At 40.6% G+C, this 27,710-nt stretch overlaps 1 protein-coding gene across 2 annotated transcripts in view; it reads left to right on the forward strand.

The window, feature by feature from the left end:
- ddr2l (discoidin domain receptor family, member 2, like) overlaps window positions 1–26,131 on the forward strand; it is a 36,891-nt gene extending 10,760 nt beyond the window's left edge. The window contains exons 2-20 of one of the 2 annotated variants that reach the window (XM_042227228.1): window positions 9,925–10,023; window positions 10,204–10,306; window positions 10,537–10,606; window positions 11,697–11,849; window positions 14,052–14,199; window positions 14,566–14,671; window positions 14,751–14,931; window positions 15,910–16,150; window positions 16,235–16,312; window positions 16,547–16,689; window positions 17,178–17,289; window positions 17,463–17,579; window positions 18,138–18,212; window positions 18,634–18,878; window positions 18,963–19,090; window positions 19,588–19,785; window positions 19,912–20,146; window positions 21,539–21,688; window positions 21,943–26,131. In XM_042227228.1, coding sequence (XP_042083162.1) covers window positions 9,963–10,023; window positions 10,204–10,306; window positions 10,537–10,606; window positions 11,697–11,849; window positions 14,052–14,199; window positions 14,566–14,671; window positions 14,751–14,931; window positions 15,910–16,150; window positions 16,235–16,312; window positions 16,547–16,689; window positions 17,178–17,289; window positions 17,463–17,579; window positions 18,138–18,212; window positions 18,634–18,878; window positions 18,963–19,090; window positions 19,588–19,785; window positions 19,912–20,146; window positions 21,539–21,688; window positions 21,943–22,077 — 2,679 coding nt within the window. In that variant the 5' untranslated portion in view covers window positions 9,925–9,962 and the 3' untranslated portion in view covers window positions 22,078–26,131. The remainder of the gene's footprint in view (window positions 1–9,924; window positions 10,024–10,203; window positions 10,307–10,536; window positions 10,607–11,696; window positions 11,850–14,051; window positions 14,200–14,565; window positions 14,672–14,750; window positions 14,932–15,909; window positions 16,151–16,234; window positions 16,313–16,546; window positions 16,690–17,177; window positions 17,290–17,462; window positions 17,580–18,137; window positions 18,213–18,633; window positions 18,879–18,962; window positions 19,091–19,587; window positions 19,786–19,911; window positions 20,147–21,538; window positions 21,689–21,942) is intronic. The other variant, XM_005938630.3, reaches the window with a different exon arrangement.
- The last annotated feature ends 1,579 nt before the right edge of the window (window positions 26,132–27,710 follow it).

Raw genomic sequence — 27,710 nt, forward strand, 5'->3', positions numbered from 1 at the left:
TATCACAACCCACAAACAGATGAAAAAACCCTCTTTTGGCTTTCGATATGTCTACAGCGCTATTTGAAGGAAAACACTGGGAAGAAGGATGGCGCAAAATGTTTTGACGGTGAGCACACATCTGAATTTGGCTGCTCTCGGTCGTGTGGTACGGTTTTGATAAGAGAATCTCTTCATGAGTCTAATTATGGAAGTTTTATTTCTCGTGCAATTGCTCTGTTGTTTCTGTTGATAAGCAGCTGGGAGTCTTTACCGTCTAACAACTTGATGGTGTGTTCCATTACAATCTGGACCCAACAGGCCTCTATGATTGTGTGAGCGCAGCCTCATTTATTGTGTTGCATAATCAGGCAGACATTGCTGCAGTGACAGAAAGGCTTTACAGCAGATTTTGATTCATATTGACTTGATAGCATCGCACAGCTGCTACAGATTTGTCAGTTGCACATACATGATGCAAAGCTCCCATTCCAATACATCCCAAAGGTGCTCTGCTGGAGATCTGGTGACTGTGGAGGCCATTTGATTACCAGCTACTACAAATCACTGGCTTATTTCAAGAAACCAGTTTGAGATGATTTAAGCTTTGTGACATGGCACATTATCCTGGCTGAAGCAGCCATCAGAAGAATACTCAGACTGTGGTGTTCATACCATGCTAAAGTGGTACTAAGGGACCCAAAGGATGCTAAAAAATGGAAAGTATCACTCAAACCATTATACTGTTGATGCAGGAGAAGATGAATTCATGCTTTCATGTTGTTTACACCAAATTTTGACCATGTCAGAATGTCGCAGCAAAAATTGAGAAACATCAGACCAGGCAACATTTTTTCCAAACTTCTGTTTAGACCCTGACTGCTATATCAACATGGTATTGGCATTTTAATGGCCAATTAAAAGCTAAAGGAGAAATGCCCTTCAGACATGTCATGAGTTTTAATGTTCCACAGGTAACTTTCCTACTGGCAACTTGTGTTTTGAACGACATGTCAGATTTTTGAATCACCAAGTATCGGCATGAGTATTGGTCTTAAAATCCTATATCAGTATATACATCAGTCTCTACTTCCATTGTTTCTGTTTTTGTGAACCCGTGTGTGCCAAGTGGCACACGGTGTGGTCTTCTGCTAATGTAGCCCATCTGCTTTAAGGTTCAATGTGTTGCACATTCAGAGATACTTTCTTGCATACCTTAGAGATGGTTGTGTGGGAAAATCCCAGTAGATCAGAAGTTTTTGAAATATGCAGCACCAACCAACAACCATGCTGCGTTCAGATTCTTGCCAAACGTTTTTTTCCTCGGTCTGATACTTGGTTTGAGCTTCAGCAGATCTTAAATGCATTGACTTGGTTCCATGTAATTGGCAAATTAGAAATGTGCATAAGCAAGCAGTTGAACATGGGTACATAATATAGTGCTAGTGAGAATACACAGAAAGATGTTTTTGTTCATTAGAATGGTGATTTGATGGAGAGCGATACAGACCAGCTAACATGGCTCTGGGATTCATAGAAGCAATCACAATTGAAAAAATCATTTTTAATTAACACATTTATGCATTTAAAGGCTTTAAACTACAGAAACTCATCATAAAGACAATTAAAACATTGTGTCCATAGTCCTTGACAAAAGAGTGGGATTGTGGTATCACCTAGAATATGTGTGTGTGTGTGTGTGTGTGTGTGTGTTTGATTGGTTTATAATAAAGTCTTGCTCAAAGATCCCTTTTCCCTAAAGTGAAGTCAGGCATAACGACAGATAATTTTAGGTCAGTGTTTGTTACTAATGGTTTCTATTGTGTTCTCGGTGGGTCTGTTCAGTTTTGCTCTCAGTGAACTCTGTCTCATTCACCCCATCAACCAGAGAGAGAGAGAGAGAGAGAGAGAGAGATGTAGATTCCTGTGTGTAGCTGTAAGCGAGAGAGAGAGCCTTGGAGAAAGGCATGTGGATTCCTGTGTGTTTGTGTGAGCGAGAGACACAGAAGGAGAGAAAGACAGAAAGAGAGCGAGAGAGAGAGAGGTCTGGGTTGCGTTGAATGTTTGGAATGTTGAGGCTTTTGGCTTCAGTTTGTTCTGACGGGAGGAGGGAGGAGAGAGAAATGAGGGACAGAGGGAGAGGAAAAGAAAAATAGGGAGAGAGGATTAAGTAAGGGGAATTAGAGAAGGACAATGACGGTTTACTCTGTATAATAAGGAAAATGTACTTGAAGTAAAAGTAAAGGTATGAATGCGTTCTAATGGCCATGCCCATTTATGAACATAATTGTAGTTTGTTAGTATTTTGTGACTATTTTTGGCGGCAGTCAACTTTTTCATACTGGTTTAAACTGATGATCGTTTCTTTTTCCTTTGGGTGGTTCCAGTTACTTTATAAAATCCCATTCCCACGTGGCTGCCATTCTAACCTTTTTAAACACCTGTTGGTCACGTTTGCATTAAAAATGTTTACTACTTTTCTGAACTGTGGCTTTAGCAATCATGGTGTAGTGTGTGAACTGTAAATACCAATGCCCAAAACCACTGGAAATGAGGATAATATTTTTACTTTAGTTACCGTATTTTTTGGACCATAAGGCGCACTGTCGATGAACGGGTCTTTTTTCATACATAAGGATTATATGGAATATAAGGTGCATTAAGCAAAACAAAACAGTCAGTCAAACTCCCACCTCCACTTCTGTACCATTGATTCATTAATGTTGAATTCTCTTGCAGCTACTCTATTCCCATGTTGTTGCAGTATATTATTGACTAACCTCGTATTGTGGATGGATTATCTCAGTTGTTCTCCTGACTGAAGTTTGGTCCGTTTACAGCATCCTGCCATGCAATTGCATTTGTCCCTAAACATCAGGAACCCTCATGTATGGCTGGGTCATATCATACCATTCACAGTAATACCAGTATAATATTAGGCAATGATAAAAAAATTTAAATATCGCGATAGAATATGGGTAAAAAGTGCATACCCAGTGCCTTTGTTTTCATACGCACATGGCAGAAGAAGCATGACGACGACGGAGAATGAGAAGGGCGAAAGCGGATCGTTGAATGACAGATGAACCAGAATTGGTTTGTAAAAATGCTGCAACTTCAGTGGTGTGGAACTGATTTGGCTTTCGTCTGTTAACTTTTATCGAGTGGAAAAAAGTTACTATTCATCCTCTAGCTTCACTGTGTTTAACATAGCTAACATAGCTGTGTCACTAGCTATCATGTCGCATCGTTATATAACAGCTAGTCCAACTTCAACAACCCTACAAACGTCACTGCTGTTTAGTTTTCTGTCTTCATTTATGTTGGAAGTGATAGAAAAGCTGTACATTTTAATTTTTTCAGAAATCTCAGTCAGAACATGCTATATCATGTTTAGGTAGAAACTAGCGAGCTAACTAACTTCTAACTCCGTTAAATTTAATAAATTCTGTTTTCATGGATCCATGGATGTTAAACGTAACTGTTACACCTGGTAAAGCAGCAACGCTGAACATTTTATTACAGATGAAAGAATGTAAACAGTTTTTAACTCTCAGTGATGCCGCAAAGTTCGTTTGACTTTGGAACCTGAAGCGCTAGCCGTAATGCTCTGACTATCCATCAAGCGGTGCGGCTTCGTAGCTTACCAAAGTTGTACTAAAACATTTTTTGACAGATTTTTGAGTGCCGTGTACCACATAAGATCGGTTCATGGTCAGTAAGCACAACCAGAATTCATACATAAGGCGCACGGGATTGTAAGGTGCACTGTCGATTTTTGGGAAAATTAAAGGATTTTAACTGCACCTTATAGTGCGAAAAATGCAGTACTTTAAATTAGGGCTGCCACGATTAGTCGACCAGTCACGATTACGTCGACTATCAAAATCGTCGACAACTAATTTAATAGTCGACGCATCATTTGAAGCTTTGTAAGATCCCAAAAGACGCAGGAATAAGTAGTAGGATTTAAGAGTGTAATAACGGACAGAAACAGAAGATGGCAGCACAGCATGTACAAGGATACCAGCTGCCGTTAAATCCCGAAGAAGAAGAAACTGTGCCCCAGAATTCATAGCGCGGCCCAGCTCAGTTTCCAACAATGGCGGCAGCTAGTTAGTTTTAGTATTACTTGTATTATTCTTTCTCGGTCACAAAATAAACGTTTAACATATTTTCAGACGAGAATGTAGCTGTGTAAACCTCAAATATCTGCTCAGTTTATCGAGACACCACATATTTTAAAAAGCGCTCCGACGTTTTCGGAGACATCTGTTACCCACTAGCTCGATAGCTAGCCGGGGTTCAAGGCTAACTACAGCCCGTGAGAACACCGGACTCCCGGCAAATCGTTTTCAAACCCACCGCCGTCTTTCGCTACTCAGGTTAAACATATATAAGTCACTTAGATAACTTACAAATGTTATTGTTTGGCTTTTTTTTGTATTTTATTTGTTCCTGAGTAAATCGGTTTGAGATTAAAGTTATAGTTTCTACGCAGCTGAATAAACGTCAAGCAGACAACTGATTATCAGAAGTGTGAGATGGTCGAGAATATACTCCGGTGTCCCGTTATATTTTAGATAGCAGGGAGCAGACGGCTGAGTTTAGCTCCACCGAAACAATCTGCAAATTTCATTAAAATTTAATAAACTATCATCTTGTCTTTGTGTTTAGTTAGCACATACCTTAAACACTTAAAGCTGTAAGCTAATGGTAGTTATATAAGAGCAGATGCTGCTGGTGCAATAAGCTGTACGTTTTACGTCCAATGGATGCATGATCTGATTAGTCGACTAATTGCAAAAATAATCGGTGACTAGTCGATTATCAAAATAATCGTTTGTGGCAGCCCTACTTTAAATATATTTTTATGCTGAACTTTTGTACTAACAGCAAATAGTCTGAGTACATAGCTATTCTTCTATATATCTATAGTTTATCTGTTACAAAATAACATTGTCTTTTTTTATGTAATGCAAAAGTGCACATAAGCTGGACATGAGCCTGAGCATCCTGCACAATGGTTTCTATACTGGAAACACCCATGTTCAAACAATGGTTTGTCAGAGTGACTGTGACTAAGCAGTGATGTAATCATTTAAAGCACACATAGCTGGGCTAGGCAAAGAATCTCAAAGTGCAAGTTCTGCATAATTGAAACAAAGACAGTTTGTATGCATCCATATAATGTGACTCTGATTTTAATAAGATTTAAAGTTATTGAATAAATGCCCCACAGACCAGAGTGCGCTGAACAAAACTAGTCTTTCTGTACTTTTCTTTTATGATAACATACTTGTTTGATGCAAACTATCTTCAGCTATATTGTGTGTTAATTTATTACACAATAATCTCTGTATTGATGCACAACGGAAATGCTTTTAAAAAATATCAAACTATTTAATGAATCCAGTTTTTTAAATGCGTAAATTTCCTTTCACTAGTTTCGATCATGTTCTTTTTAGGCTTTGTGATGGTGTCAGTTTTGATCACTGTTTTCTATTACACTCAGGTGGGTACATAGACCTGCTAAACCCATTTGTGCTTTCTGTCAGTGCTGCAGATTTACAGTTCGGAGGTTTTTGGTCAAAAGAAGGTTGTTATTTCCATCTGCAATAATTTATATTTGGCAGTAAGGCTCTGCTCTGGAAAAGCAGCAGCAAGACCCCTCTACAGAACAGGTCAGGCATCAATAACTTGTGGCTCCTAGAGTTTCCAAAAGAAGAATGGGAAGCAGAATCCAGCCCCTCTCCTGTGGAACCAGCTCCCAGTGTGCACTCAGAGACGCGCACCCTCTCTAATGTTAAGAGCGGTTTAAATGTTCTTTTTGGATAATGCTTATAGTTAGGACTGGATCAGGTTACCTTGAGCCATCACTTAGTTGTGCTGCTGTCGGCTCAGACTGCTGGGGGACTTTCCCAGGTTGCACTGAACATTTCTTCTCCTCTCACCTCTTTTCACTGGCATTGCATTTATTGTACAGCTATTGCATGTTACTAACTTTTGCCTGCTCTTTCCTGCAGTGTTTTTCTTTTTTCATTTTGTTTGTTGTGTGTGATCTCTCTATGCTCCTGTTTTTTTCCCGTCTCTTTCCCCTCAAACCCCAGCGGGTCGAGACAGATGGCTGCCCCTCCCCGAGCCTCGTTCTGCCAGAGGTTTCTTCCTCTTTAAAAGGATGTTCATCCACATAGATGATTGTTGTCGGTTCTCCACTCAAATATTATTTGAAATTGAACTGAATCAAACTGAATTAATTTTTAAAAGTCTCTTATCTGTGTAAATTGCTGGACCCACATGTCTTCGTTCACTCAGGTCAGCAGACCAAATACTTTTGCTGATTCTGAAGAGAAAACTCAGACGTGACAGTTGCTTTTTCATTTGTGGCACAATTTGCCACTGCACACCAGGCAGACTTAAATCTCATTTAAAAATACACCTTTGCTCCCTAGCCTTTGTCCCATTGTGAGATACTGACTGTGATTTTAAGTCATCTTTTAATTGTGATGGTTCTTGTGTGTCTCCCCGTTGCTGCTTTAAAAGTAAAAGTGGCAAAAGTATTTTATAGATAGTGAATGTGGTTTGGTATGAATTGAACAGATCATGACATTGAAAGCAGGATGCAGATCTGCATCAACTGTGGACATGCTAGAGCGATTTAGATGAGATTTGCCAATTGGATCCATAGAGCAGTATCAGTAAAGCGATCGGGTAATGTAGGCTGATCCCAGCTGATCTGCTGCGATTTTCTGGACTTTGTAGCCTGCTTGAGCTAACCCTAAACTTGATTTATGCTGCTCTCAGCAGCAGAGAAGTTTGAAAAAAACACAAAAGGCCCTTTGCCAAGTCCACAATTGACCCATTTACTGTATCGCTCTCATGTTGCACACTCATCTAGAACAGTGGTCTAAAGCGAACACAGACCTTTAAAGTAGTTCAGATCTAAACAAAGACGTGGATGATGCATAGACACTGACAAACAATCTCCTGTGTTGTTTAGAGAGCAGGACCTAGTTACATAATGTGCACACTTTGGTAAGGCATGTAATTGCAAGGCTTGATGCCCCAAAGTTGTTTTACGGCGATTTAATTTCCAGAAATCTGGTTTATTTATAGCAAGCCTGAAAAAACTAAATGGTCTGTTTGTCATGGTGGCTCGAGAGGTCAAGAAATACTCCAGGAAGTTATTTATAATTTGCTTATAATGAAGCAGAATTTTTTTCATCACTTATTTGTTACAAAAACAGTTCAGTATCGGTCTTCATTAGATTCTTCCAAGGGTTACTTTTTTGTTTCTCTCTGACTTCTCTTTGTCTCTTTTACTGTCTTTTTCTCTCTGTTATTTTCTCTCTCTCACTCTCTCGTCATGTGATTTTGCTGTAGAGATGAGCAACAGAGCAGGAATCTGAGGTTCAGCCAACGCATTACATAAAGCTCCCTCCTTCTCCCCCAGTCGTTGCTAGAAAACAAACGTGAACCACTTCTTCTTCAGCTCGGCTAAAGTGAATGAACTCACTTCCTGAAGGCAGAGCAGGGAGTTTTTCATTAGGGAAAAAAAGAGAGCGAGAGGGAGAACGATTGTTTCAGGAACAGACTGGATTCTCTGGTATTTAAGAACAGTCAGTATGTGCAGAAAAACATGCAAGTCTGTCTGAAGCGGGCTGCTGCAGCCTGTTGTGTCTACAGACCGAAACATTCACATCCATGTCAAGATGGCAAGGCTTCCCGTCTTTAACTCCTGTTAGCGCTGAGCTGGATGTTTGCCACAAGGACAGACAGCAAAGGTTTTGATTCATGGTCACTTTCAGATTTTGCCTGTTGAAGTCATCACGACACAAACTGGACGCATCAGACGTGATTCTTCTTTGTGTTTTTCATTTCATTGTAGAGCAGAGGGTCTTGAATCTGAAGCTCCCTGTGGCTTTGACAAAAAAAGGAGAAACTAAACTTAACTACAGTAACTTTTCTATATTTTATAAGTGAGGTCTGGTACCAGAACTGTGCTGCAAGAGAAGTTTGTGTCTCCCCCTGGTCTCAAGTCAGACAGAGCCACTGTGATTGTTCTGCAGATGGAGTTTACTTTCTTTTTTACTTTTAACCTCCTAAGACCTGAACTCTTTCATGGCATGCATTTTCAGTTTCTCTTGGGACCTGATGAATGTAAAAGCAAAGAATTACCTGATTTTTTTTTTTTTTTTTTTTAACCTGATTTTTGTTTCTGAGAGAAATTAGACTGACATATGAGGACATTTGCTTTACATTTCGATAGAACAGTGGCAGTATAGTGTCCTCGGAAGTGGATATCAGGCCCTTGTAGAGCAAAATTTAGTATTTTGGTCTAGACCAGCGGTCCCCAACCCCCTGCCCACGGACCGGTACCAGTCCGTGAGTTGTTTGGTACTGGGCCCGCGAGTTCAGGCACAGGTGTAAAATTTAGGGTTTTTATCGGTTTTTAGTGTTATTTTTTTAATTGTTTTTATCATTAACTCTGTTTCCCTGGGTCTTTTCCTGTGTGTTATGAATTAATCTTCTTTTTTGGTACCAGTACTGGTTTTATTTTGTTGTATTTATCTGCGACACCTTAAAGGCCGGTGTGTGAAAATAGTGTCGGACATAAACTGGTCCGTGGTGCACCTTTACTGGGTTAGCATCAGGGTCAAATTCCGCTCTGATCCCAAAAGAGTTTAAAAAACCTGGAAGTTCGTGTTTGACTTTAACGCTGTCCTCTCTCTCTTTGCTTCTCCCTTCCACCCATTGTTGTCCTCCCCACCGTGCTCACCTCCCTCCCTCCTCCTCCTCTCTTTGTGTTTCTCTCCTTTTCTTCATTTTCTTATCGGCCCTCGGCCTCAAACCGCTGTCTGCGTTCTTTCTTCCTCTCTTTGTCTTTTTTCCTGTCTATTTTCTTTTACTGTCCTCCTGTCTCTCTATCACCCCGTCTTTCTCGCCTGCCCAGCTGTTCTGACCCCGAGAACTTTACACAGAGTGAATGTAGAGAACAAGACAATACGAGTAGACAGCGGTTGTAGTTTTTCTATATGTGTCTATGTATTTATGCTTGAAATGCTTTGTGTGCAACAATAGGGGTGTGTTCGTGTGCGTGTGTATGTATGTGTGTGTTCTTTAGTGTTGCGTAACCTCTGTGAGTGGGATGCTGTTTGCGTCCAGTGTTTATAAACTACTCCGCTCCAACAGCAATAACGTTGCGAAATCAAACACACACACACACACACACACACACACACGCACAGTCCTCTCGTAAATGACGGTAGGAGTCATTCAGACTCCTCCTCGTCCATCCATCCTGCTGCAGTTGTGTAAAACAGTGACCGCTGGAGACAGTCGACTTCCTACAGCGAAAACAAAGATTTTGTTTGTTTTGTTTGGAGGAAATTGCAGTTTTCAATGTTTTAATGTCAGATAATCAGTTAAATTACTCTTAATGTGCACAATGGAACACCTAAATCTCCAGAGTTCTGCTTGAATGAGGGATTCACGTCTATTCAAGCCTCAAACGAGAGATATGATAGCTGAAAGACTCTTTAGATTTTATAGTAAACCGTAGAATGATTCTTTAAACGTAGATAAATTAGAAACAGATGAAAATATGTTGCTGGATAAAATGGGATTAGAGGGAATAAATCATTTTAAGGAGGGAATAAGGATAGGAGCAGCAAAAAACAACAAAAGCAGAATTCTTCAAAAATTCATCATCACACAGGAGACGTCAAAAATTCGTTCATGTACTATAATTGTCAACTGTGGGTGACGATGGCGGGCAAAATCAAAAACTTAAACATCTATTCTAGTTATGTGTTTATAGGACCTTTTTTATTTTACAATGGCAGTAATGGTCTTTGTTTACTGTAACACTTTATTCCCTTGTTGCCTGAGCCGTCATTCGCTGTCAGCTGCAGATGTTCATGTTGTTTTTTCTGTGTCTCGCAGAGATGTAGCATGTGTGTTGGTGTGATCGGCGGACCATCATGCACCTCTTCTTGCTGCTGATCCTTCAAGCTACAGCAGCCATCGGACAGATTGATCCCGGTACACAGGCACACACACACACAAACCCCACTTTACCCCATCTTGATTTTAAATCTAAATCCGTCCTCTGCAACGAGCCAATTTAAACAGTTACAACTTAATAAAATGTTTCATTTGTAAAGGTCTAAAATCCGTCCTTGCAAAACACATAAAAATAAAATTGTGAATGTGTTTTTCCAGCACACTGTCGCTACCCCTTGGGCATGGAGGATCGACGGATCAAAGATGATGCGCTCAAAGCATCCAGCCAATGGCACGAAACAACAGGACCACAGTACGCCAGGTAAGTGTGGCTTAAAGGTTAAGTCGACTGGTTTTAAAAAAGTGTCTTTTATTGTTTTTAACTCTTGAATAAAGAAAAAAAGAAAAACCTGAAATGGAATTGTGAGATACAAAAAATGATGAAATATGCTTTAGAATGAAGTCAAATAAAAATTTGAAGATTTTAGAACTCCATCTTTTGGTTAAACTTGTGCAAGTGTGGTTTATGTGTTTGTGTGTGTGCGTGTGCAGGTTGAATCGTGAGGAGGGAGACGGCGCCTGGTGTCCTGCAGCGCTGCCATCAGTCAGTCAGTACCTCGAGGTTTGTATCTGAAGCGTGCTCAGTCATGTCCGGGTACCTGCATTTGTTATGTGGCGAAGTTCTACTCCATAAGTAAGAAGGTGTCGTGCATGCAGGAGAAAGTGGCGCTGCGCAGTCAGTGTAACATGAGAACGGGTGAAAAGATCACAGTGGATCAGAATCTGAGGTTTCAGAGTGTAACACAATATTTAAGTGCTTTGCAAAGCAGCTAAATTCAGTACATTCTGATTTAAAGGTGAAGTCTGTGTGTGGTCTACAAAGTTATTCTTTGGATAAATCTAGAAGCTCATGTGTTACCCAGAGAAGGCTGTTATTACAAACTGGCATATAAACCTAAATCTGTGTATAACAGCTGACTTGTGGGACAAGTGGAAGACAAAGAAATACTTACCTTCAGAACTGAGCGATCTTTTAATAAAGTTGGTGGTATCGATACTGCGCCACATGTGTGAATGCTGCAGTGTGAAGCTGTAGGTATTTAAATATCAAAGGAGAGAATCTGAGTCACAGTCATCTGTGGACATCAAAGACTGTATGGAAAATCCTCAGTTTCACATGAGCTGCATATTTATGCGATTCAGACATTCTTACACTTCACATCTGTTTAAGTCGCTTTAACATCTGTATATTGACATACGTTTAATATGTTAAAATGAGGAAAGTAATTAAAAAATCTAAAACCTGAAAATAATTTTGTGATGTTGCAGAGGTTTTTGTGTGCACACTGTTGAGTAAAGGCACACAGAGCATCTTTAGTTTTTACAGTTTTCTTTATGGGCCGATTTCTGTAGAAATGCAACAAAAATCCTGAGACGCTGCAAACACTCAGCTCACGATAAAAACCAACTTTGAAGCCTGTTATAGATCTCTGACTTAAATGCATCTCGTATTTGGAAGCTGCATGCCTCTTGACATTAAAATTGCAGGATTAACAACCAGATGTGTGGACGGCTTGCCTCTATACTTTTGGGGTGAACCATTTTCCCACGTTAATGATACAATATTATCTTTAAATGCAGCCTTTAGTTTTTAGGTTACTCCCATGTTACAAGATTTGACCGAAAGCCTTTTGCTGGAATTTTCTTTTTAGGTGGATCTCGGCAGACTCACCTTTCTGACGGTTATTGGTACTCAGGGACGATATATCAGGAACTCTGGGAATGAGTTTGCCCGAGAGTATCGCGTAAACTACAGCAGGGACGGCAAGCTGTGGAAGTCCTGGAGGAATCGGCAGGGGAACGAGGTGAGTGACCCAAATATCTTACAAAAAGGACTTAATGAGAGGAGAGAGGAAACAGACTGAAAAATGGGACATGAGAAGGGTCTGAGCCGAAGGAAGAATAGGAGGAAATACGTGAGGACTGATGGAGGGAAGACTGGAGAAAGAGGAAGAAAAAAAGAAACGAACAGGATTTTTTTCCTCTCGTTTTTCACTCTAAGCTGCTTCTGGTCATTCATATTCATATCAGAGGAAATTACATTTACACGCCAGCTTCCTGTTGGCATTCGAGATCCCCGCAGCTACGCAACACTGTTAGAACAATTTAAAACACCAGAATCATGTTTTTGATCTGAGGCTCCTCCCTCACATTCACATGGGGAACTTCCCAGAGTCTGTGCAGATTTCTGGTTATTTTGTGCCCAGCAGCACAAAGATTCACATTCCAAATTTCTCAGGGTGCTTTTTTTCACTTTAGGAAATGAAGCCCGGAAACATCCGCTGAGGAGTAACTGATGCATGCCGTCAGCAGAAACTCTCAAGCTTGTCTTCTTTGCTTTGAATGTTCGGCTGCTTATTTCTACACGTGCAGTTGTTGTGCAGGGGCACTGTGTGAGAGGCAGTGAATATTAAAAAATATATATATTATTTTCTTGTGAACATAAATTTGGCATCATCCTCACCGTCCTTTTGCATCTATTTGTGATTATTTTTGTGGTTTTTGTCACTTTGTTCGATAATTCTGCTCATTTAGGGTGTGTTTGCGTTTTGTATTTGTTTAGCATAGCTTTGCTTGTCTTTTTAAAGAGATTTTCCTGCATCATTATAATAATGTTGGTCCAGGATCTACGTTGCAACTGACCAATCAGCTTTCAGTTTGCACTGGCCAAGAAGTTAGTTAATTATTTTAAAAGTATCACTAGCAAACTTACATGAGCAAACTAAATTTGGCTAACAGAAGCTAACCTGATAATATTTTTATTCGATTGTATAGATTAATAAAGAAAACAGAGCGTTTCTTATAAACATAGCCTTTTTTTTTCTTTTTTACCCCATAATACAAAGCTGTGACATCACAACAATGTGACTGGTCACTTTCAATGTTGATCCTGGACACACATTGTTATGATGATGCAGAAAAAACACCAACACAGGGATATCAGATGCACCAATCGTTGGTCGCTGCCCCTCCCTGATCTTGATTTTGTCGGTGGTCTCTATTGCCAAGCGCTGCTCATAGCAGGTTGTTTGCTCACTGGGGCTCTCTCTCTAATATTGCAGCATATTTAACTCCCTATTGTCAGGCACAAATTTTCCTCTAGACACCATCACAGTGGATTTTAATCAAGCAATCAAAATGTGACTGAAATGCACACCTTCTGGTCTAAATCAAGGGATTTAACAAAAGTAACACAAAACCTATAAAAGTGGCTAGATAGCAACGTTTCTATCTCTTTAATCAGCCCATTCTCACTCCCAATGCCTAATATACCGACGATTTGTCAAATCCTGAGGTGTTCCATGGGAATGTGAAAGGTGACCTTCTGCGTTCCTATGCTACGCGCTGGATTGTGGATGAAATCGAATAGAATGAAGCTCCCACGGTAAGACATGTTCCAGCCGTGTATTCCAGCCCTAACCCTAACCTTATCCCTAATCGTAACCGACACCTTAATCGTGTTAAATAGTGTTTTCCAAAGCAATTTAAGTAAAATAAACGTACATGTGTGGATTCGTTCCAACGGTTCTCATTTTCCGAACTCGTAATATAGCGTTGGGTGGCTGAAATCGTAATATACCAACTATTTGTCACCTAGCATAAAATGTTACACTTTGGGAGTGGGAACGTGTTGCTTTAATAGCTTTATTGTTTGTTTGTTTTTCAGCCTAAAAAAAATCCCTCCTTCACTTGCACCAATGTCTCTTTGGGAGGTCCAATGCACACCTTCCAAACACAGGTTCAGCACTTGGAATCAACTCCAGATCTCTTGTCTGGTTCATTTGTCACTGAATAATGAGGACACAGGCCTCACCTGGCCAGGACACTGTCAAGCAATTCTCTGAAAATCAATGGACTGTATAAAGATGGCTATAAAGTCAAAACATGTCACATGACAACTTGTAACAACACTATTAACCTACTGATTGAACAGATGTTCCAGGGGTTTAATCTTTCTGTACTCCTGGTGTGATGGTCTTCTTTGTATCCCTGATATCTGTGTACAGATTATTGAGGGAAACAAAGACGCCTACACCTCTGTCATAAAGGACCTCCGCCCTCCGATAGTCACCCGCTACGTCCGGCTGCTCCCCGTGACCAGACTGTCCACCACCGTCTGCATGAGAGTGGAGCTGTACGGCTGTTCATGGGACGGTAGGACACATAAACACACAGTTTCCTTGTTAATGTGCGTTTTCGTCAGCTCAACTGCCATTAGAGACTGTTTACGCTTCCTCAGAGACAAGTAAACCTCTTCATGTCAACATAAAAGCTTTTAATGTCCATAAACAACAGTTTTTCATCCACAAGCAACACTTTTATTTAACAAACACTGCTGTTTATCAGATCCTTATATCGAGCAAAAACAGGAATTTGAATGATGTGAGTGCGATCCTCACACTGTTGTCATGAAGGTTGAAAGTTTGCTGTTCTGAGTGCAGCTGTGGGATCTTATTGTGGTGAGATAACAGTGAAATGGGATGAACTGCACCTTTAACTTTCCACTCCTCCTGGTTTCAGATGGGCTGATATCCTACAGCGCTCCAGAGGGTCAGCGGATGCAACCGCCAGGTTATCCCATCGCCAACCTCAATGACTCCACATATGATGGAGTACACGAAAGGGGGTGGGTCTCTCTTTGCTGCACTCGTACACACATCACATATCAGCGTTTCCTGTTTACTGACTGCTTTGTCATCCGATAGGAAGCTTTTCGGCGGCCTGGGTCAGCTGACGGACGGCGTGATCGGCCAAGATGACTTCACACGGACCCACGAGTACAGCGTGTGGCCTGGCTACGACTACCTGGGCTGGAAAAACGACTCGCTGGAATACGTGGAGATGGAGTTCGTGTTCGACAGGCAGAGAAACTTCACCTCGATGAAGGTTTTTCATTTTTGCTTCCTCTACCTCATCAGTACTATGAACTCACCACAAACTTTGTCATAGCAGTAGTGGTTGACAGCACTTTTACATGTGCTTTTGCAATTACCAGACTTACTCAGAGCCTAGAAATTGCCTCTGGTTCAGATCCAGTGTCGGGTTTCTCTAGTTTGCTCGGCACCATGTCAGCGTCAGCCTAGGCTGATGGCAGGGGACATGTTTAAACATCTTTGTGAGGACAGTAAATTGCATGCTACTATACTTGTGGGGGCCAGCAGTCACTTATGGGGACAAAATACCCGTCCCCACGAGTTTGAAGGCATTTTGGAGATTCAAAATGTGGTTTTAGTGTCAGTGTTACAATTAGGTTATGGTTAGGTTTAGGCTCAGGGTTAGGCATTCATTTTTGATGGTTAAGCTTAGGGTAAGGGTATGGTTAGGCTAGGGAAAGCATTATGTCAATGAGATGTCCTCACTAACATATGAAAACGTGTGTGTGTGTGTGTGTGTGTGTGTGTGTGTGTGTGTGTGTGTGTGTGTGTGTGTGTGTGTGTAAAAACGTACAAAGTAACTTAACTTTGTACGTTTTCAGGAGCATGCACAGTATTGTCGCATAATAAAAGAGATTGAAAAGTATTTTCTGCCTACCTTTATATGTGGTCAAGCTTTTTAACCAGTTGCTTTCAGCTCTCCTTCATCACTGTGTAACTGATTTAACTGCAAACGTACTTTCCATCCAGCATTTGCTCTTCCTGTAATATGGAGCGCAGCCAGCAAGTGCTCCAGCAATGTTCAGTGGAGTCATGTGTTTACTTTTAAGTCACGCATCAGCAGCTGCTAGCATCTCCTCCTACTGTGCCATCATTGCCACTTTGTCTGAGTCCATTATAAATGAGCTTTAGATCCCCGTGGAACTCCCTCACGCTTTACAAACAATAGCAGATGTTCTGCTACTTACTCTTACTTTCATTCTCCATCCAGGTCCACAGTAACAACATGTTCTCCCGCGATGTGAAGATCTTCTCCTCGGTCTCCTGTTGGTTTAAGCCCCACTTTGTATGGGAGGCGGAGCCTGTGGAGTTCAGGACGGTGCTGGATGACCGGAATCCAAGTGCTCGCTACGTCACCGTGGATCTGAACCACCGCACTGCCAAATCCCTCCGCTGCCACTTTTACTTTGCTGACGTCTGGATGATGTTTAGCGAGATTTCCTTTCAGTCAGGTAACAAACACGCACGTGCAAACAAAAGTGCAGGACAGTAAAAGAAGGAAAAATAAGTGACTTCCTGTTTTTTTTGTTTTTCAGTGGATACCATATTCCTGACCCAAATGACATCTCCTCTACCCACTAAGGACACCATCACAACACCTGCACAGAAGACAGGTGTGACAATTAATTGTTTCACGTTTTAAAGTCGCCACTTCAAAACTGCGCCAGATAGAGGGCGCTGTTTTGTCAGTTTGTGCTCAGGTCATTTTTTTTTCCTTTTTCTTAATTTTTGAGGACATATATCTTTTTTAGCATTTCTGTCATACTTAGTGGAGCCCACTAACAAATGTATTTGCAGAAACAAATGATAAAATCTTTGGTATATGGTATTCTAACCTTTCTTCTCAGCCGCTGCTCCATCAGCTAGTGCCACACCAGATGATGGGAAAACACCCATCCTTATCGGCTGCCTGGTAACCATCATCCTTTTGTTGGTCATCATCATCTTCCTCATCCTATGGTGTCAGTACGTCTGCAAGGTATTAGAGAAGGTGAGGATACAAATAAATGAATTACCTTTGTTTTTCTGAGTAGAAGTGGGGGTTTCTTAATAAAGTACCTTTATTTTGTTAACTTCCTGTCATGTCCGTTGGTGTTAAACATGCTGTAATCACTTAATCGCTTTAGGTTTTAAAAAAATGTTCCTGTAAACAGCTGCATTCTCTGCTGAAATGCAAACCGTTTCCTAATAGATGTCCACCAGGAGGTCCCTGCTTCCATTTTATGGTCTTTAAGTCACCTCACACATTTGTTTTGATTTTCAAACAGAGGTTAAAAGCTGCAGTTTAGATCCCAAACTCACGTGGGAGATGGGAGGCATTTCTTTTTCTTTTTAGGAAATAAGATTATAGCTTATGTTTGTGGCTAAATCAGGACTATTAAGCATTAAATCAGATTAAAGAACGAATAAGAATGAACTGACTGACTCTTTACAGGCATCTGTGACCCCATGTTTTTTCTTTCTTCCATCCTAATCTAGGGTCCACGTCGGATTCTTGATGAGGAGGTGACGGTCCGGCTGTCGTCCTGCAGTGACACCATCATTTTACAGACTCCACCTGTGCCCCCGCGCTCTGGACGCGCCCCGACTGGTACTCTTCTTTTACTTGTATCGTTTAAAACATGCCTTTGTTTACCATTATTATTCATGCAGAAAGAATTGGTGAAAGTTAAGGTGTTAAATTTCGTGTTTGTAGGAGAGATATTCTAAAGAAAATCTCTCTATGTGCATTTATTCTTGACTGATTCCTGCTGTTTTCCTCAGGTCCTGTGAACACTGACCCTCACTATGAGAGAATTTTCCTGTTGGACCCTCAGTACCAGAACCCAGCGGTGCTGAGAAACAAACTTCCAGAGCTGTCACAGAGCGCAGAGGCATCTGGTAAACACCTTCAACGATGAAGTCGATGCAGGCGTTCATTTAAGAATTAGTGAAAAAGACACAAGTTGAGAAATAGCAGAAAGTCCTTTGAACGCTGCGTCATGATGTTTGTCTTTGAGTGACCGCTTCATAACCGTGTGTTTAGGCTTGTAGTAGGAATTTGTGTTAAGAATCATTGATGCCTCAGAGATGTTCCAGATCTATCCAATATGACATGATTAATCACAGCTGTAGAGGAAAAAAGGTCGAAAGCCTTTCAATAAGAGAGTCTGCTGCCTCCTGGTGGCGATGTCAGTAATTTCAAACAAACTCTACAAACTTCAAGCATCCATCAAAGTTCTGATCTTCTGTCACTCATTAACAGCTCCTCAACCTGTTTCTCTCCAGTTTATTTACTTCAGAACGTGTTAAATAAGCTCTTTTTTTCTCCTTTTTCTCTCTATTTAAGTTTCCCAGATGAAGTTGAACATGCATGCTCATTCATACTTATTCTGCAGTGCTTCTCTCCTTTTTCTCTCGGCTCTCTACGCCTCTTTTCCAAGTTTCCTCTTCTTCCAGCTCTCCTCCTTGGTAATCCTCTCTATGACCTCCTCCTGCTGACTTCCTGTCATATGACATCAGGATGGCTTCGTGGTAAGAGTTGAAAGGTGTGACTTCATGCAGTTAATCAGATCACATATACTTAAGTGAAATCAAGTGAAGTTTGGAATTTTATTTTATTTTTATTTTTCAATTCTTTTCCTTCTATGAATCATCTTATGATCTCTCATGACCTACTGGAGGGGACCTAACCCTGAGAGGTTGGGATATCCTGGATTGAAAAAACTTCTGTAAAAAACAAATTCAAACTAGTAAAACTTCAGTCAGCAAGTAGACTAATGGTACTAGTAAAATGATAAAGATGTACTGCTTTTACTTTAGATAGAAAACTAGAAAATACCAGTAATTTAATGTTTTTACTATAATCTTGTGCTGTTGGTACTTTTCAGTAAGCTTCACTTCATTTTTTATTTATATTAGACATTAATTAAACAAGCGCTTGTCTTTCCAACAGCATGTGGAGGTGGCTATGCTGAGCCAGACATCACCCAGTGCACGCCGCACCAGTGTTTCCATAGCAATGCGCCACACTACGCTGAGACGGACATCGTGCGGCTGCAGGGCGTCACTGGCAGCAACATGTACGCCGTCCCCGCCCTCACCGTGGACTCTCTCACCAGGAAGGACATCTCCGCTGCTGAGTTTCCTCGGCAACAGCTGATCTTCAGGGAGAAGCTGGGGGAGGGGCAGTTTGGCGAGGTGAGCTTGTGGGAGGTTTCGTGGGCTTCAAAGTTATCCTGGAAAAATCTTATTTCATCCCTATTTCATCTTCTTCCCTTGCAGGTCCACCTGTGTGAGGCGGAGGGACTCCCAGAATTTCTTGGGGAAGGCTCGCCCCTCCCTGACCGAGACGGTCACTCTGTGCTTGTGGCTGTTAAACAGCTGAGGGCCGACGCTACCAGCCAAGCCAGGTACTCTTTATGAGTGTGTATATGAATCGCGACAATGTCAAACTATATAAATTTGGAGCTGAGGTGGTTAAAGGTTCATCTCCTGGAGAGCATATATTGGTTAAAATCAGTGTATTCATTGCTTTAATGTGTTCATATGATGAGAATGTTTCACTATTTATACACTAAAAACAAAAATATAGTCCATAACTAGTCAAATGAATAACGTGCAGGACCGAAAGCTCCAAACTGCATTTCCTGGTTGACTATTTTTTGCAGAGAAAGCCCTCCTACCTACAAATGCAGACCATGTTGTTTGAAGTGAGAGCAGTACTTGACTCCGTAGATGAGAATATATTAGGATAAACTGGTGTAAGAGCTTCAAGGGATGTGCAGGATCTAAGATCTGTGCATCAGGCTTCACTGTAACACTGAGAAATACATACCTGTAGTTGGTTCCTTTGAGTTGAAGAACAGATCTGGAAATACTTCCTCTCCTTTATCTGTCCGTCGATCAGGAACGACTTCCTGAAGGAAATAAAGATTATGTCTCGTCTGAATGACCCCAACATCATCCGACTGCTGTGTGTGTGTGTGTCGTCCGACCCACTGTGCATGGTTACTGAGTACATGGAGAACGGAGACCTCAACATGTTCCTGTCGCAGCGGGAGATCGAGAGCACTCTAACACATGCCAACAACATCCCTTCAGTCAGGTTAACCATGCACACAGTTCGCACAGGTCATACATGAAAACAATCGAGCGTCAGGTTTCTAAACTATCTTCTTAGTGCACTTTTGATTCTCACCACTTTGAATCGCTTTCTGCTTCTCCACTTCAGCCTGTCTGACCTCCTCCATATGGCGGTGCAGATCTCGTCGGGGATGAAGTACTTGGCATCTCTGAACTTTGTGCACCGTGACCTGGCCACAAGAAACTGCCTGCTGGACCGCCGCCTCACCATCAAGATTGCCGACTTCGGTATGAGCCGAAACCTGTACAGCAGCGACTACTACCGTATCCAGGGCCGGGCGGTGCTGCCTATACGATGGATGGCCTGGGAGAGCATTTTGTTGGTAAGGTTTGGACGAAGGGAGTTGATTTAAGATACGATCTTTATTTTGCTCCTTTTAAACTTTACACCCCTGTCATGTGTTACTTTTTGGTGGAAGTTCTGCGGTTATTCTGCTGCTGCATTCAAAATCTTCAGATACTTGAATGAATGTTACCCTGATGATACTTTCCTCTGTATTAGAGAGCTGAGAGCTGCTGTCATATGTCATATACGTTTTCACAGGATTCTGTCTGTAAGCACTAATCATGATTCAGTAGCTTGAAGAACCATCTTTAGCAGAAATAACTGTCAGTAAATTTTTTGCTGTATGACTTTATTAGTCTAATATAATTGTGGAGGAATTTTAGCCCACTGTTGTAGTTCTTAGGTCTTTTTTTTCCAAACTGGGAAAACATCTGCTGGTAAATAGGTGGTCAGATATTATTGTATGTTTTTCACATGTTCGTACAGGATATTGTATTTGTTTTAAATGTTATGCACTTGTGTGGTACATGTATTTTGACTTTTGTTGCTATGATGCCAGGTCTCTCTTGGAAATGAGATTTTTAATCTCAATGAGATTTTTTACCTGGATAAATAAAGGACTAATAAATAATAATAATAATGATACTAATAGTAAAAAAATTGCTGATTATGCTACTTAGCCTATTTTAACCCCCAATACTTCACACATACTACCAGCCAAGCCAGACTCTATGCAATGCTATAAATAGTCTTTTTCAAATGACTGGTAGTCTATAAATGTCTTTAATATTCAAAAGAAGAAGAGCTAAAAGTTCCAGAAGTTTATATAGGCTTGTAATTGTATTCAAACCCTGGGGACATTTGCCTAGATCAGTTCAGCGACTTATAAAAAACATGTACGTTCCCCTCACATCTTCTTTTTTAAAAATCAACAGCTGAAAGCAGTAAAACAGTTTTCCACAAAACAAATAACAAACTCTTTACAGTTGCTTGTCTTTAAAATTGCTAGATGCATAAATGCAAATGCAAAATGTTTCACTAAAGGAAGTTTAGCTAAGAGTTCTTCAAAAGCTTCCTGCCCTCCAGAGGAAGCACCAGTAGCGGTTTGCACACTAAAACAATGAAACATCTTTTTTGCTGCAGTGTTTTCTTTCAATAACTTTCCTGTTCTGCATTATGAATGTGGTTGCATAAGTTTAATGTCTTTTGCAGCTGTAAAGTTAAGCGAAAAAACAATGGATCCAAGCGGACCCAAACCAGGTCTAAAGCAGAAGCTTTTACGTTTTTATCGTATCGTATTTTTTTGTAAGTCTCACAAAGTATCGCAATCAACATTTCATCAGCAGCTGTCTTCAGAGAGTCACTGAAAATAAGACAAAGTATTTTAAAGTTGGAGTGTTAAACTTTCAGATGTGATTATTCTCCTCAGGGTAAATTCACCACAGCCAGTGACGTGTGGGCCTTTGGAGTCACCCTGTGGGAGATCTTCACTCTGTGTAAGGAGCAGCCCTACAGCCTGCTGTCTGATGAACAGGTCATAGAGAACACTGGCGAGTTCTTCAGGAACCAGGGCAGACAGGTGAGGCGAAACACAGGACAGAGTCACAGATTATTATCTTCTGTCACTTCTGAGAGTAATACTGCAAACATTTAATTTAATTGCAACTGGATCCAAGACAGCTCATAGCAGTCTTTACAAACCTGGAAATCAGGACCCTTGTAAGTGCCTGCAGGATAAATTTGAGGGGCTACTAAACCTAAACCAACATTTGTCTTTTTTAACTAATCACTGGACTCTGTCATCACTCTTAATTCTCCCGTGTCCCTCACTAGATCTTCCTCTATGCCCCTCCACTCTGCCCACCTTCTCTCTTTGAGCTGATGATGCGTTGCTGGAGTCGCGATATCCCTGACCGACCCACCTTCGAGGGACTTTACCAAGCCCTGAAGCCCCACGTCAACCAGTGAGTCAAGGCTGCTGGGATCTGCTGGTTGGGATTTCCGTGGCGGTGGGACTCTTATAAGAAGACAGACTGACACAAGAGCACAGAGGACTGGAATTACAGTGCAGAGGGATTGTTGGTTTGCTTCACGGCACTAGCGACTCCCTTTTCTGAAAGACCAGGTGATGATGGAGGGAGACGTGACTAGTCAGCTCAGAGGAGAAAATATGGCAAGCTTCAGACCTTTTGGTCCATAGTGAACAAACCATTGGCAGTTTCATAGCTTCTTCTGTTTTTTTACAGCCGCTTTACCCCAAGCCTTTTGACTTGTTTGTGCCAAAAGTTGCCTTAAACCATTTGTTTCCTTCTCTTTGACTTTTAGAGATTACAAAAAACTGGATAGTCCTTGTAGTTTCTCCTTTCCCTGTGGGTTTTTATTATTATTATCATTATTATTATTATTATTGTTATTATTATTATTGTAAAGCACTGTGTCTGTGTCTCTCAGTTATTCATGTTCATATATTAATCCACACTGGAGCTAGGGCTATAGGGTCAGATTTTAGTGTAGGATTTTATTTTTTAGATTTATTCTATTTTAAAATTTTGTTGTTTTGTGGAGTTTCACAATCGTTGGTCTTTTTTTTTTGTGGATATGAATGTTGGTCAGCTGAGGTTCACGTCACAGTGCCAAGAAGCTGAAGAAACCTGTGTGGCTCACAGACTGAAAATCAGTCGGTGGGTATCTGTGGGAAATTTTGAAAAAAAAGAACTTAAAGCCACATGAGAAAAAAGCTGAATCATGCCACTTTTGTTCCCTAAGAGACAAAAAAAAATGTTGAAATGCAGTTTTAAAATAAAAACAGAATTGTAAGCATCTTTGTGAAGATGGGCATGATGGTCAAAATCCTTTTATTCAAAGTGCTTTGCATATGTAGCAAAATCGGTACCAGAGGGAAAGGTCATGGACGCCTGACCCTCAGATGCTGGTCGCAGGGAGATTAACCAAGTGTCGAATACCAAGGTGTCATTTAACCTGTCGGTGTTTGTCTTTGGGGACCTGCAAAATACACATTTTGTGGATAAAAAAATCAAAAGGCATACCTGATTTAAACGTGGGCACCACGTGGTCAGAGTTTAGTGCACACCAGCATGTAAAACATTAAAAAAGCAGGATTTTCACTCAGCACTTGGTTTGTCCTCTCAAAATGAAATTCAGGTTCATTGGTCACACACGTCAGTGACACACAAATGCAAATCTGATAGTTATGAGCCCTGCTTAGGCAGCCCATCTCTGTGGGGAGATTTAAAACAGGTATCCTTTTTGATTTTTGATGGGCATTGTGGAACTTTATGAATGCACCTTGCATATCTCCTTATTTGAACTCACAAAGCTGAAGGTGTTAAGCTCTTCTCTGGCTTCATGTAGTCGGTTTTATTCACAGAAATAAACTGCAGTAATACTTACTGCATTGCTGCACATGTAGATGTCTCACCATTTGATATGTCTAGTCTTCTGTAGTCTGAATTTGCTAGAATTTGAACTCCAGACAAGGCATTTTGTCTTGACTTAATGTACCATCTACATTTGGGGCTGTGAGTTCCCAAACTACTGGGTTACAACAAGGTTCACTGATGAGTGAAAGCTGATAGACTGTGGGCAAATGGAGGCCTTACACCAAGGCTGGATTTCCAACTAGGCAAAGCAGGAAACTGGGAAAAAGCCATTTGTCTGTCACCACTGGTTGTAGCTAAAAAATGTTTAAGTGCTTCCAACACTGAGCAGGTATTTAACCGAAGAGCGCCCTGCAATAATAGTTCATTTTCTGACCCTGTGTAGTGGAATAACCCTGTGGCAGATTGTACCATTTTAGTTTAGTTTGTCCGTAGCGGAGCCTGTTCCTGAAGTTATATTTAATCAAATGTAGGTGTAAAGACTAATGTTTCAGCTCAGAGGATCTGATTACACGGTTCATATTCAAAGGCACACTGGTCAGGAGATCAGTGTTAGCTATCAGTGTATGTTTTACATGGGGGCCACTTAACAGGTTCATGCATTAGAGAAGTCACTGCATCCAATCACTGCAGCACCTTTACTGAAAAAACCATAAAGATTTTTACGTTTAAAAAGCAATTCATTCATTCTGACTTTGTTTTGCATAGCATTCAGATGAGTCTTGTTTACAGAACTAATGCTGGATCGATGCAGACTGTAGACTGGATTTATTGTTCTTCTGTCAGGATGTCTTAGGAGTAATAAACTTTTAACAAAAAAAACCCCCGAAACAATAAATGTTTCATGTCCAAATGTTTCACAATGATTTCAGCTTCAGCCAAAACTGACAAACGATACGAGCGTTGGAATTTTCATGATTCTGTCTCATCTTCAAAGTGTTGGCATTAACTTTAATCCAAGTATCAGTCCTCACCTTCCTTCTTGCAAGATTGAAAATTTATAACCGATAAGGAAGTTCATGTCGACAGTGCAACGATTTAAGCGAGCAGTTACAGATATAAGGCCATACAGATTCATATAGATAGGTGACCATAGCCAGTGAGTATTTTGCACAACCTGACAAGGGAGGGATGGATCTGACTATGAAACTGAGGGATGGGTCGTAAGGAAGGCCCATTTGCTTAAGCAAAGCATACCCTGCTTTAAGTCCAGTTAACTCTAAATGAACCGTAGTTTACAAAATAAAATTTGTGCTGAATTAGGTCAGACTAGAAACTATTGAATAAGACTATAAACTACCTGGGAAAGTCTTTACTTCACAAATGAAGTTAGCTGAAGAGAGATTCTCATAGACTTCTGTACAATCAGACTTTTTGCCACTAATGGAGTTTCCTCTGGCTGGCGATTAGAGAAATGGGAGGTTTCAGGTACTTCTGTGTTCTGTGCCTCATTTTTCAGACACAGAGACTCTTTCTGTCTTTTCTACAGTCTGTGGATGGTAGCGGACGGTGCAGCCTTTTGACTAACTAACTCAAGTGATGCTGATAGTGGCTATCATGTTAGTAGTAACAAGAGCCGCTTTGCCCCCATGCTTCCTGCACCATTCATTTTAACATGACTCAATAAACTTCTGATGTGTCTGTTTTCAGAGTTCTTGTCTAATGTATAAAGGTGGTAAAGCATAATTTAATGTCTGTTTTTTTTTTTTTTACTGTTTAGGTCACTCAGTTAATATCAGTGTGTATTATTTGTATGCAGTACACATTTGCAGTATTTTAAATCCTCCCTGAGAACAAATCGTATAAAATTAAAAATGGCGCAAACGGAGAAAGACCAAACATGTAGATTTTTGAGTACATTTTTCTGTGTTTTGTTGTTGTTGCAGTAGTGTTTTGTTATCTGTACTGTATCTTACATTTCTTTCAGCGTGTTTGTGCGAGTGTTTAAGAGAAAGTGAGATACTGAGTGAGTCTTTTCAACATTCCCTTGAGCACTGGGAGCTAGTTGAGGTTAAAGTGGTTAACTGGATTTGCTCGGTTGTGCCAAATTATGTTAACTAAGCAAAAGAGGGAGTTGGGTTTTGTTGTTGTTGTTGTTGTTGTTGTTTTCAAGGCAAGAGGAAAGATGGACAGAAGGAAACCACTAAACTCAATCTCCCAGAGTCCTTTGCTACAGTGAGCCTGTGTATTTTGTTTTGGTTCCATTTGAGAAATCTTTTAGTTTGATAGTGTACAGTATAATTGGTCTATAATATCTCAGTGTGTGAATGCAGATTAGGTGTGGTAATTTTTATTAATAATTAATTGTCTATCTGAATTTATAGCTATTTCTGTTTGTTTCCCCCTTTTTTTTACACAGGAATTCAGCATTTATGGACATTTTTCTGAACAAGATGTTCTGTTTTGTTTCCCTGTTGTGTTCACAGTAATTTCTCATCCACACTGTTTAATCTTTGCTCCCATCTTCAGTATGTTTCAGACACATATTGTACATAGGCTAGTAGCTGTTTATATTAATATATTGGGAGGAGGAAGCTTGGTGTTCTCTGGTCCCAAGTGGTTTTCACTCTGTACTTTATCTCACTTTGGTTTGTTTTCCTATAATAAACAGTAAATGTGTCAAAGATGGGGTTTTTTCTTTTGTCTTTGTTTATTTGTTTGTTTGTTTGTTTGTTTCATGAGTAGAGAAAACACTGCAAATTGAAATCTAAGCTTTTCAACAGTTGACGTTACAGTTTTCAGTCTAGACCACATCGATGTTCTGTACAGCAGGGGGCAGCAGAGAGATTTAAAACACACACGTATACAGGACAGCCTATATGTGGAAATGAGTCCTAGAGAAGCTTTGTTGTTCTGAAGGAACACTGAAGGCCTGATTTCTGCACATTTTTATGCCTTTTGTTTCAGGTTTGAATGTTCTGTGAGGATTTACGCCTTTTTGTTTTTTTTTTTCCCAAGAAAAATAAAGGTTAGCAGGGATCCAACACAACAAGAGGGTCCGTGGTGGGCAGGAACTTTTTTGTGAATTAAGGCACTGGTAATAAAACGTAACAGCCAATGATTAAAAATGACAAATTTCAGGCTCTTTAAGCTCTACTTTGGTCTCAACCTCCTCGGGAAAATATGTCTAGAGTAACCGTGGGTTTACCAAACTGTGAAGCTGCTCCTACAGCCTTATATGTGGGTTACATTATTAGGCCAAGATTGTTGCATCACTCGCTCCCTGTTCAATGTAGAATTGAATTAAATCCTTCTCTTCATAAACAAGGTCTTGAATAATCAGGCCTCATCTTGTCTTAAAGACCTTAAGTAATGCATTACTGGGATATTTAAAAGTAGAATGGGAGCTTTCATGCCTCTCATTTGTGGCACTAACTCTCAGTTTGGATTCGGGAGACAAACACCCTCTCTCGTAATGTGTTAAAGGTTTTCAGTTGGCTGGACTGCAGGCAGGGCAGTTTAGTACCTGGACTCTTCTACTACTTCTTCTACTATAGGTGCTGTGTGCGGTTTAGTATTGTCATGTTTAAATATGCAAGGACTTCCCTGGAATAAGACATCATCTGGATGGAAACATGTGTTGCTCTAAATCTTGTATATACCTTTCAGCATTGATGATGCCTTTTAATGTGTGCAAAACACCAGTATAGGCACTAATGCAACCTCATACCATCAGAAATCAAACAGCTTTCCCATTTGGATTTCTCTGACTACAGAACAGTTTTTCCACTTTGCCTCAGTCCATTTTAATGAGCTTTAGCCCGGAGAAGACGCCACCGTTTCTGTTTTCAGACATTGCTTCTTCTTTGCATGGTAGCACTTAAACCTGGATTTTAGGACTGGAACAGGGAATTGTGTTCACAGACTCACAGACGATGATTTGTGGAAGTTTTCCTGAGCATGCAGTGATTTCCATGACAGATGCATCCCTGTTTTCAATGCAGTGCCCCCTGCAGTTCTAAAGATTACAAACATCCAATACTGATTTTTAGCCTTGTCTCTAGCACACAGAGATTTCTCCAGATTCTCTTAATCTCTTGATGATATTATGTACTGTAGATATTAGATATTCAAAATCAATTTTTTTACAGATTGGTGAACCTCTGCTTTTCTTTACTTCTGAGAAATGATGCCTCCCTAAAGATGATCTTTTCCCCCCTTTCTAGCCTTCTGATGCCCCATTTGACTTTTTTTTTTTTTTAA

Source organism: Haplochromis burtoni, unplaced genomic scaffold (assembly GCF_018398535.1).
Source record: "Haplochromis burtoni strain Fernald_Lab_line unplaced genomic scaffold, NCSU_Asbu1 Contig_250, whole genome shotgun sequence".
NCBI classification, from domain to species: Eukaryota; Metazoa; Chordata; class Actinopteri; order Cichliformes; family Cichlidae; genus Haplochromis; species Haplochromis burtoni.